General features: G+C 45.1%; 1 protein-coding gene and 1 long non-coding RNA gene across 2 annotated transcripts; one reads left to right on the forward strand and one right to left on the reverse strand.

Moving 5' to 3' along the window:
• Positions 1-55: 55 nt before the first annotated feature.
• On the reverse strand, positions 56-9505 carry tnfsf10 (TNF superfamily member 10). Its single transcript, XM_088401597.1, has 6 exons — positions 9285-9505; positions 6464-6583; positions 4739-4784; positions 3869-3991; positions 2692-2945; positions 56-2005 (listed from the first exon to the last, which is right to left on the reverse strand). The coding sequence occupies exons 1-6, from the start codon at positions 9393-9395 to the stop codon at positions 1796-1798; spliced, it is 864 nt and encodes a 287-aa protein (XP_088257723.1). The 5' UTR covers positions 9396-9505; the 3' UTR covers positions 56-1795.
• LOC148408166 (uncharacterized) lies at positions 3391-9491 on the forward strand. The gene is made up of 3 exons (XR_015863583.1): positions 3391-3616; positions 3894-4013; positions 9220-9491. It is a non-coding gene; the product is annotated as an uncharacterized LOC148408166 (long non-coding RNA).
• Positions 9506-11720: the final 2215 nt, after the last annotated feature.

The raw sequence follows: 11720 nt of genomic DNA on the forward strand, positions 1-11720 counted from the left end.
GCGAATTGTCCACAGGGTGGCAGCGCAAAGCAGAAAAAGGATCACTAGGTGAGTATTCGTTAAAAAGTCACAAAATCTTTATTACACATATTTACAGATAAAATAAATTTACATTTCCGTTTTATTTACAACTCGATTGTTGTTTGCGATCATTTTTTCGCAACCTTCGTGCGACGAACGCATTTGTTTGCAGATGACATAAGATGCTTCTTTTGTTCCAAGTGAAGAGCCTCAACTCACAGCAAACTTACTTTCGCACCAAAATGGCAAAAGGTGAGTTGTTCTCCGAAGTGGGTGGGCGTTACAAATATGTATAAATTGACCATTTTAACAGTCAACCGAATGCAAATGGTCATAGTCCTCTTTGGCTGAGCTCAATACAATGGACGTACGGCAGTGATGCGTTAGGGGCTGTGGGACGTTTGGCCGTCAGAATGCAGTCGATGGATTCAACGCGACTTGGTAGGTACACAAAAACAAAAACACCCAAGACAACACAATTACTCAAACCCAAAAGATTTGACGACAAACGTTTCTTGGCCGCAGCTTTTGTTTTTGCAAACAATTTGAAATGCTTGTAAAAAGCCCCAATTTACTTGTTTCTTATGGCATCAATCATCAGATGGATGTGAACCATCAACACATGGAAAAAAGATCATTAGTCACATATTTACAGAAACCACTAGAAACGAGCTTTTTTTCCCCCAAATGTTCAACGTCACCCCACCACCAAAAGGAATACGCTTCAACTAATAAACAATCTTAAGTGCTTCGTTACAAGCAGCCAAATAAAAAAAAATTACTGTCAGACACCACAAGCTCGCTTGTTTAGGCTACAAAAAAAGGGAATGCATGTTAGCTAGCAGCAAGTAGTCACTTTACGACGACCACGTTTCAAATGGACTTCTCGAATATCGAAAGGCGTTTTGTTCCATATTTGAAAAATTCCGCTTAAGGTCCCTGCACTAGTAGCCTCACGAGCGTCGCACCGTGTTGTATTTGTAGAACTACTAGCAGGGCAAAATTGCGATTTTGGCGATAATGTAGTTAGTTGGCCTTGTAGCGTGACTAGAGTTTAACTAGTTAAACTAGTCGGCCAGAAATGAAATGATTGAAGCGAAAAAAAAAAAGTTAACTGTTTGGGAAGTTGTTCTACTGGTGCTCGGAATTAAAGATGAATGAACTAGTGGTATGAGGACCTTATAGAGCATGGGTGTCCAAACTAAGGCTCGGGGGCCACTGGCCAATGTTCCTCCTTGAACGGCTGACGACATGAACTAAATGTTTTGCTGATTATTTTTTTTAAACCGCAACGGTTTTATGAACGTAAATTATAGTCAATAACTTTTTTTTTTTTTACAAGCAGAAGTTGTTTCCTGGATGTCCTGCTGTGTGCCAAGGTCCGAAACGGGAACATATCGCGTGAGTGATTCCCAAGTAATGGCTCAGAAAAACAATCAGTATGAAAGTCTCGGATATGATACGATATTGGTGTGCTTGATCAATGGGTTAAAACATTCAAAGTGGCCCTTTTGATTGTTCCTTTTGTGGCCCTCGGAGGAAAACGTTGGGACGCCCCTGTTATGGTGAATAGTCTATCCCAGACAGGGAAAAATGCTCATTGCAACTATTGTACTTGCCTTTTGTTGTGAAGGAGAGCCCCCTAGTGGCAAAGTTGAGTATTTTTGGTGAACCGATGCCGTCCCTCTCACCAGCTCGGAAAGTTTTTCAGTCAATTTCCGCAAAGTCTCGATGGGAAGGTCGCCCAGGAGGCCCGGGGGCGCCCCCCGGCGGTCTAGCTGACCAGGAAGGCCCCGAAGAAGCTGCTCTTCTCGTCCATGTCCACAGCAGAAACGTTGGTGACGGTGACAAAGAGACGGTCCCCGGGGCCCAGAGAGAAGAGCCCCCCCTGGTGGGCCGAGTGCAGCGAGAACTGAGAGTCCCGGGACCAGCACGAAGTCCTGCTGGTCTTCATCAGCAGGATGGGAACCGGGTAAGTGCTCACCTGCCGCCAACGGGACCAAAGGCACGTTCATTTTTTTTTAATCGGAAAAAACAAAACAAAAACAATATGATACGCGAGATAAAAGTTGTCAAAATGTTTTTAATCAAACTCATATATACATTGAGGGACACGCGAAGCCATCTGATTACGATTTATTGTTGACCGGTTTGAGTGATTAATGCTTGAGTGCCATTGGCGCGAAAAGACGTCATTGGGAACGTTACGGAGAAGCACCACTGACGTCGGTTCACGTCAACTTTTTTTTTAAACAGAAATAAGCAAAGTAAAGGCTTGGGCAGCTGGGAAATTTTTAGAGACTATGGCCAATCAGAACCCTTGAAATTGTCCCGTCAAGTTTTCTTTTGACTGAATTAAAAAAAATATGTTTCGTAATAATAATAATTTCCATCCCTCATTTGAAAAAGTGGACATTCCGAATTCCCGTTGCAGAAATTGCGCGAACTGGCACCAGTCTGTGGTTTTGCGGAAAAAAAGGAAAACAATGTTGATGATTGTTCTCTTAAGTCGAAGCAGATGTTTGCAAACGTCTTATTTGGACAAACATAAAAGACGCTCTGCTTTCACGTAACGATGACGAAAAACGGAGGAAATTTACTTTCGAGAGACCGACATCGGGAAAGGTTAAAAAAAGACCCGAAAATCCGGGAGAGCGCCCGCCCCCTTACCTTCTTGTAGATGTACTGCAGCAGAGGCCTCCCCCCGTCCTCGTGGGCGACGTCCTCCGGGGCGTCCTCGTCCACGGGGCGCACGTGTCGGAAGTAGGTCTGCGCGTAGACGTAGTAGAGGCCGGGACGCGGCACCACCAGCTCGCCGTCCACCAGTTGGACGTCCTGCAGGAAGGCCAGGCCCTTCTCGCCCTCCCAGCACCAGATCTTCTGGCCTTGAACGCGGCGGGCGCCCGCCGCCGAGCCCCAGGACGCTGAAACGAGCCCTTTTTACCTCACCCGACATTTCAGAAACCTTTGTCGCCACCTAGTGGCACAAACAATTACGTCTTTTTTTATGGACTGTACTTTGTCAAGCGCGCTGAATGAATACAACAGAATTTTTCTCTAAAAATCCTCGAGAAACGTCCGATGCCCTGCTCCAAATATGACAAGGTTTGGATAATGGGCGCCGCCAAATCCGACGATTCGCCGTAAAAGCCGCTGTGATTGAACCTCGACCGCGAGTCTAGTCCAAAAGACGGCCACGATGTTTTGTCGTATTTCATCGTATTTTCTTATCATATTTTTCATCACGGTGTGAGCGCCACCTAGTGGCAGCAACAGAAACCCTTTTTGCGTTTTTAATGTGTTGAGCCAGTTAAATGGATAGACCGTAAATATTTGTCCTTATTTGTTGTTGTTTTTTTTTCAGCTAACGTGCGCCTCCGCTGCAGGCAAAGAAATTCTTGGCGGCGCGACGATTCAAACCCGACACTGGCTCGCCGTGTCTCGTCATGTCCAAAGCAGGTTGGACGACAATTTTCCAGGACACGCCAAGCTCATCTTGCCGATTGTCTTTCATGGGAATATGCGAAGCTGTCAATCTTCGGAGATTCACTCGTTCCATCCCCGGAACATTTTTTTTTTTTTTTATCGATCCAAGGTAATTGATTACTTTTTTTAGTACTTAGCAACTTCAGTAATCAAAAAGTAAACAATTAGAAATGAGAAAATCCATCCCTAATGACAATGCGTATAATACCTAACCTATTTGAATTTAGCTTTAGCTATTTTGCTTCATCTTCCACTTGGTTTGCTCTTCATTTGAAAAGAAACGTGTGCTGGCCTGAAGTGAGATTGCTGAACTTTGCTGTGCGATTGTGTTGGCGGGCGGGCGGGCGGGCGGGCGTCTTACCGGCTCCTCCCATTCCTCCCCGCAGTTTGGGCGCGTAGCTTCCGGTGACGTGCGCGGCCACTTTGGGCCGCGGCGACGCGCCGTCCTCTGGCACCAGCGAGGGCAGAACCCGAGACACTTCATCTGAACAGGAAGTGGGCCCGCGGTGAGTCAAGGCGCGACAATCAGCCCTATAGAATTGCACTATTGTTGGTTTGTGTCGAATGGGAATTGTTTTGGGGACTCCCAGGATTTTTTACGCATAACTCATTTGGACACGGTGACTTTGTTTTGTTTTAATTCATTTTTTTATTATTTTACGCTACATTGTGCTAAATGTTGAAATTTCCACTGGTGAAGGAAGCTGGAATTAGCGGTTTAAGGTCCGATGATATGACAATAAATACATTAGCGGGCCACGTGCTTGTCATTTATGCAAAACCCTGTCGAAAAATACTAATGGCTCCTTTTGGAGCGATGAACTCATTCAGTCCCAAAGATGTGCTGACATGACATTTCTTTCAAGTTGGATAAGTTTTAAATATAAATCTCTTGTCTGGACATAATGTCTGGACGCATAAATAAATAAAGGAAATATGTCTTTGGGAGTGAAGGCGTTAATAATTAGGGATGAGCAAGTATTGGTATGGGGCCGATCCCTGGCCTCCATTTAGTGGCGTTTGAATTGAGTCCAAACGCTCCCGGGTTTCACCTCGTGAACAGTAACCGGCGTCGTCCGTCTTTGACCGATCATCCTCGCGTCCGACTCGAATCAAACATTTGCTTTTACTTTGGGAAATATTTGGGCCGGCGTCCTGACCCGATAGGAACCAAAACATGCGTATCTGCGACGCCCGGGAAAAATCCAGAGGGCGCGTTGGCGCGGCTCACCTCTGACGGCCGACGAGATCTGCTTCTGGTAGCGCTGCGACAGCGCCTGCGCCGCAAAACAAAAACATGTTCGGTAAATTGACAACACGCAAAACAACGAGTTCCGGAAGATTCCCCCGAGCGCCGCGGTCTTGCGAAGGGAGAAAGCGCGGCCTTCGCACAATCGAGCGAATCATCAAGTAGGCGGTAAAATGAACAAACGAAAAAAACGGTCATAGTGAAATAAGGGCAGTCATAATGAAGCGCCGACAACTTTCAGCGCCTTAAGTGGCAAACCAAATTGGACTTTACTTGCTTTTACTGGAACCTTCTTTGCGGGGACCTCTTGAACTTATGGGGACCATTTTGGTGGACCCCACAGATTTGTGTGTGTGTTTGTCTGTGTGTGAGCGCTCCCTTGGTTTGTGCTACATGTTGGGGACCAAATCTGACCGTCTTTTACTTTTGCCGTAACGTTTAACCATCTCTGTGGGGACCTCTTGAACTTGTCTTGTAGAGGACCATTTTGTTAAAGTCAGGAGCTAAGGTTAAGCAATTTGTTGCTCTTAGGGGCTAGGACATGCATCATGTGAATGTAATGTCCCCACTAGGATAGAAAACTCGGCTGGAGTGCGTGCGTGCGTGCGTGCAGGTGCAGGTGCATGCATTCCGGCGGCCAGGAAAGCCGAGAAGATGGCATCGCACGCGCGCATGTCAATGACTTCATTGTGTGCGCCGGTGGGATTAGCATCGCAAACTTTTTTTTTCTTTTCCGGATGCCACATAAAAGAAATGTTTTTGTTTTGTTTTTTTTTTATCCATCCAGACAGGAAACCTTTACATGGGATTTTTTTTTTCAATGGGCCTGCTACTCTTTGCAAGTCAGCTAAGCCTTTTATTTTGTAACCTTATAGAATGTTTGCTAATGTTAGCTAAAGTTAGCCGAAGCGAGCAACCTGAGAAGAAGAAATTCAAAGATAAGACATGAACATTCAGACAGTTGCTTTGCTAACAATTAGCAAGCTAGCAACCTGATAAAGTGATCTTCATAATACAGTAATACAGTACAGTTCTTTCTGTTTTATGCATTCAGTAAAACAGAAAGACATTCGGGACACTTGAAATGTATAAAAGCGTTATTTATTTATTTAGTATGTATGATTGTTTATTATTATGATTTACTTGCTATTATTTATTCATTTATATTTAACTATTTATTCAAAACTTGTTTACACATTTTAAAGAAAAAAGCTTTTTTGTTTAGTCACTATAAATAGATATTTATGATTTATTTATTTATTTCCAAGCAAGCAATTGTAAAGTGTATATAAAGTAGTTCTAAAGAAAAGTGTTCCATCAGTTCTTTGGGTGATGAGGCAAATTCTTTTCAGTATTCATTTCTTCTTTTTTAGTATACGCTAGTGGCCGCAAAACTGTAAATGGCGGGCCGTAAATGGCCCCCGCTCCTTAGGTTGGACTCTCTATGCTTGAGTGACAGTCTTTTTTTTTTTTTAAGCATCTTTTCTTATTAGAAACAGCCGGGCTATGATGCGCTGCAGATGGAACGGCGCAATTATAGACATATTAGAATAGAATTACAATCTCGATTAGCTCTGAATGGCGGGAAATCAAATCAACGTGAGGGCGCAAACGCACGTCCGCACGCTCCATGTCGACGCACGTCCGTTATCACGACGAGGCCGTTATCACGGGGCGCGTGAAAGACAAAAGGGAGGTTGGCGCCACCTTCTCGATGAGTTGCTGGAGCTGCTGCGTGACCTGTCGGCACGGATGCTCCGGCGGCGCCGCCGCCGCGTCCCAGCCTTGCAGGCACGACACGCTACCCCTGGAGAAGGTCTCCTTCAACTGCAAAACAGGCGCGCAAAAATAACATTCGCCGTTGCAAAAAGCCCGTAAAGCGAGAGCGCCATCTAGAGGCGCAAAAAAATATCGTAAGTGCTTCGCGAAGCTTCTGGGAAGGTGATTTCTTTTTTTCTATTTTGAATTTTATGCCCCGAAATGAAATAATGAATCGACAAAATCAGTATGCGGTCCACTTGAAGGTGTTTTATTAAAAATGGCGTGCCGGGAGCTGCTGGAGGGAACTTGTTGGCCTCGGCCTTTTTGGTTTGCTTTGGTTTTTTTGCGAGCGAGTAGCCATTAGTTTGCATTTCACATGAGTCACTGATTCAACTCCACTTTGTTGGGCTTGATCCAAAAGCCACGCGCACATGTGCCAGCAGTTATATAAAAAAAAAAAAACACTCGCAACTTCCTGATTGTTGGCAGGAGCTCGAGAGGAAAGCTTCAACTTTTTCTTTGTCTTGTCAACAACACAGGTGGCAAAAGGACCAAAGAAATCAGCACTGATTCATATTCTGTACTTAAAAGTACAAAAGTCCTTTTTCGTGGTGCATGTTTTTACAGATACCGATAGTAATAATTCGCTTTTGTCAACCACACGCATTTAACGATACCGCAATTACTTATTAACTCACCCAAATATGGATTTACTCACAACTTGTGTTTCTTATATATCTTAATGACTTTTTTGGGGAAAAAAAAGCCTTCGTTTTTATGGGAAGAAACTTTACACGGTGTTTTTTTTTTACGAATGATAAGCCTTACTATGCATAGTTGTTTTTTGAAAATAAAAAGCCTTACTTTACAAGGTCGTTTTATATGGAAAAAACCTTACTAGGTTGTGTTTTGCCAAAAAAAAAAAAATCCTTACTATACATGGGTCTTTTTTTTCTGAATTAAAAGCCTTACTATACATGGCCGTTTTTGCAAGAAAAAAAAGGCTTGCTATACATGATCGTTTTTTGTGGGGGAAAAATACTTGGTTGCGTGTTGCAAAAAAAAGATTAAAAATTTGACTAAATATGGTCATTTTGGGGTGAAAAAGCCTTTTTATACATGGTCTTTTTTTGTAAAAAAAACAACAACTCATACATGCTCGTTTTTGTGGAAAAAAAAGCCATAGTTGAAATTTAGTGGGGAAAAACAAAGCCTTAGGATCCATGGTCATTTTAGCAACAAAACAAAACAAAAAACAAAAAAACCCATGACTATCGGACTTCTTTAGCCGCATCTCCTAGACGCACGTAACGGAGCTCCTTCCGATCTTTCTTGTCAACTTGACTCGACTGGCTTATTAGTCATTGACTTTTTCTTTCGGTACTTTTTTGCTCACCCACTTTTTCATACTTTGACATTTGCTTATAACTTACATAAATAAATAAAAATAGAACAACATATTCATTCACTTATTTGCTTATATTACTTACACTACTTTCTCTTTCACTTACTCACATATTTACGTACTTGCCTCTTTATTCACTCCTTTATTTACTTAAGTCATTCACTCATTCAATGCCAAAGACGTATTTTTATAAATATATATTTTTACAGACCTTATTTGTTTGTTTACTTACACACTTAGGTATGTTTTTGCTCACCTAATTGCTCACTCACTCGTTCACGTATTCATTTCCTTCTCGTCCTTCACTGTTATTTTCCTTCGCAGCTCTATACTCACTCGTTCGCCGGCGTACTTTGAAATGTATTTCCCTGTCTGCTCGAGTACTAGCTAGTTGTGTGTTTACTCACCTACTTGCGCTCTCACTAGTTTTTTTTTCCTGTTATTTACCTACTCATGTCCTCGCTTTATACTCACTCGTTCACTCATTTACTTTGTAATGTATTTACTTCCATAACGATCTGTGTGTTTACTCACCTACTTGCACCCTCGCTTATTCATTGACTGCGGTAGTCATGAACTCACCTGTTTACTAGATAGTTCCATTTCTACCAATTTAGTGACCGGCTGACTCATTTCTTCACGCAGCTATTCGTTGACTTTTATTTTCCTACTCGTGTACTTACCTGTATGCTCACACTTACTTGATCGTTTTTTCCCTTGCCTAACTTACGTAGCTGTTGACTCACTCATTCGCTCACTCTGTTGCCATTTTACTGGCTGGCTTATTCACTCATTCATAATGCATTCGTTTACTTACATGGCCATTTAATGTTGCTCACTCGTTCACTTGGAAATGTATTTACCTGCCCACTTATTTGAATTGCAATCTGTGCGTTCACTCACTCACTGGCTGTGACTTAGGTTCGACTTTACGGTTGTTTTGATTTCACTAACTCATTGACTTACTTTCTGCAGCAATTGACTGACTGGTTATCTCACTCATTCGCGTATTTCTTCATTTACTTCCGTCGTCGTTCGCCGTTATTTTGCCACTCACCTATGTACTCACTCGTTCGCTCATTCGAAATGGATTTACCTGCCTACTTGCACGGCTATCTGTGCGTTTACTCGCGCATGCATGCACGCACTCACTCACTCACTCACTCAGTCACTCGGATAGCCCTCTATTTGTCAATTTAGCGACTAATTCACGCGCTCGCTGATTTGGCTCCCTCGCCGACGGGCTCGAGGCTTACTTATCGCAGACCTAACTTTGCGCCGTTGTGTTTGGTCACAGAGCGACGGACGGGCTCGGCTCGGCTCGGCTCGGATCGGCTCGGCTCGGCTCGGCGGCGGACTTACGGCGTTGAGCGAGGCGCCGAAGTGCAGCACGGTGACGGCGACGACGACGGCCTGCAGCACGACGGCCAGCAGCAGCGCGACGCCCAGCTGCTGCGGAGCGGAGCCCGCCATGGCCACGCGGCGCCGCCCGGTACCGCGCGCGCCAGCCCAGCCAGCCGGCGCCGACAACAATGGCCGAGGAAAAGCCCGGCGCCGCGAGGAGGAGCGAGCCGAGGGAAGGAGGGAAGGGGGGGGGGGGGACGGCACCGGTGCCGACCGGACCGGACGGGACGGGGGAGGCGCCGGGCCCGGGCCGAACCTCCCCCGCCGAGGAGGAGCGCCGCTCGGGGGAGGATCCAAAGCCTCCTTACCTTCTCGCGCCGCACAAACTTTATGGCTTGTTTGGGTGTTTTGCTTGTTTTTCAACCGGGGAGGCTCTGCGTTTGGGTTTACGCGGTGCGAACGAGCCTTTTCGAACGGGACTTCAAAATAAGGTTGGGGGGCTCGGGCGAGGCCAGGCAGGGGCGGGCAACGCGGGGCCCGCGGGACCATCTTTTCAATAACTGGAACTGTTTTACGATTCGTTGTAATGTGAACCGTGACCATTTTGGATCGTCCTTTTGAAATTGCCGCTTGAAATCTATGCCGTGATTTTATCGGTACGGGATGGAGTTCGACACCCCGTTTAGGTTTCGGAACCCAGCTGGGATCTCAGACTAACCTTTTGGATTCGTTTTCGCCTTACTATACCAGTTTCGATCGTAACCAGATACCAGATTGTATCGTCGCGTTTTGTTTTATTAGTGGAAAATTGATTTTCAGGCGGCCCGCATAAAAGTCCCAGAAATGGCCATAGTTTGATCCAAACTTTCTGTTCGGCTTGAGGTTTGAAAATAGGGGGCGGGGGCTCGTTGGGGGGATCGGGGTTCGAAACTCGGGGTTAAAACGCCGCTTTTAACCCGAGGTCAAACGGAGGTTGACCTTTCAAAGGCGGGTGAGCGGAGAGTGCGGGGTAATTGTCTTGACATGTGAAAATGTGCAAAGTCCGCCGCGCGAATATCAAGTGTCGGCCCGCTAATTTGCGGGGAGGGAAAAGCAAACAGGCCGACGGCGCGCTCGCTAGCGGGCTAGCGGGTTTTCCGCGGCCCGAGCGTGCCGTCTCCGTGCCTGACATCCGCATCAGACAAAAGATGTCAGCGGCGGGCGCGAGTACAAAGGATACGCGGGGAAAGAAGAAAAAGGCAGTAAAGTCCAAAGTACATGTGTTGCTTTCACTGCCTGCTGTTAGCACGTTGCTTTCATTATTGGCCCGCTGCGCCGACACACTCGGGACGGGCCGTAAACACGCGCGCGAAGCAAAGCTAGCCCGCTAGCTCCTGGAGCTAACGTGCCGGCGCGATTCCGGTTCGGCCTTCGGGGACGCGCTCCGGAAGTTGGGAGCGGCGTCCCGCCGCGCCTTTGGAAGCGGAGGGGAAAGGCGCCACCTCCGAACGCTCGCTCGGCCACGTGAGCGGCGAGCACATCTGGCCTCGATCTGCGTTGGACGGGACGGCCCGTGGGAGTTGCTCGGCGCTCAACTTACGTTCTGTCTGCTGGGGGCAAGCGCGCGCGCTGCGCGTGCGCCGAAAGGTCACGCTCGTCCATGACCGCATCCTTACTCAATGCTGACTCACCCAAAAAAAAAAACCCTCCTTTTTATTATTCTTTTTTTAATGACAAAGCCCTAGTACATGAAGTTTGTGTGTGTGTGTGTGTATTCAGGGATAACACACCAGGTATTGTATGGGATTTTTGTGTTGTTTTTTTTTTCAGGAAAAAAAGACATTAATAATAAGACGCTTTACTAAAGATGTTTTTGTTGTATCGTAAGACTCGTATCTTTTCCAAAAAAAAGCCTTACTATGGACTGTTGGGGTTTTTTTAAGTCTTATTATAGACTTTTTGGGAATAAAAAGCATTACTATAGACTGTTTAGACTGTATTACTATAGACTTTTTTTTTCCAAAAAAGCCTTACTATACACTGTCTTTTTTTTTGCAAAAAAAGCCTTCTTATAGACTTTTTTTCTCGACAAAAAGCCTTACTATAGACTGCCGTTTTTTGTGAAAAAAAGCCTTACTATAGACTCGTTTTTTTGCTTCTTTTTGCAGAAAAAAAGGCTTACTATACATGAAAGTTAAAAAAAAAAACCCTACCACACATGGTCGTTTTTAGGTAAAAAAACAACAAAAAAAAACTAACAACTAAACCGAGTTGTTTTTTCTACCCAAAACAAAAAGGCTTACTATACACGGTCCCTTTTTTGTGAAAAAAAAACCCCTTCCAATACATTTTTGGGATAAAAAAATAAATAAATCAATAAAACCCTTTTAAAGTGTTGGGTTTTCCTCTACGCCCCACAACACAAGAGCGTCGATCTCGATTGCGACCGCAACAGCTGCGCAACAGAACATGAAA

The sequence above is a fragment of the Hippichthys cyanospilos genome, chromosome 19, assembly GCF_059441005.1.
Source record: "Hippichthys cyanospilos isolate Australia breed blue-spotted pipefish chromosome 19, RoL_Hcya_1.0, whole genome shotgun sequence".
Lineage (NCBI taxonomy): Eukaryota > Metazoa > Chordata > Actinopteri > Syngnathiformes > Syngnathidae > Hippichthys > Hippichthys cyanospilos.

Excerpts from the sequence above, each read along its gene's own strand:
- tnfsf10 (XM_088401597.1), bottom strand. The coding sequence starts at position 9,395 with ATGGCGGGCTCCGCTCCGCAGCAGCTGGGCGTCGCGCTGCTGCTGGCC. Across the intron at positions 3,992-4,738 it reads GATCTCGTCGGCCGTCAGAG|ATGAAGTGTCTCGGGTTCTG; the intron begins GTGAGCCGCGCC and ends CTTCCTGTTCAG. Across the intron at positions 2,946-3,868 it reads GGGAGGAATGGGAGGAGCCG|CGTCCTGGGGCTCGGCGGCG; the intron begins GTAAGACGCCCG and ends GGCTCGTTTCAG.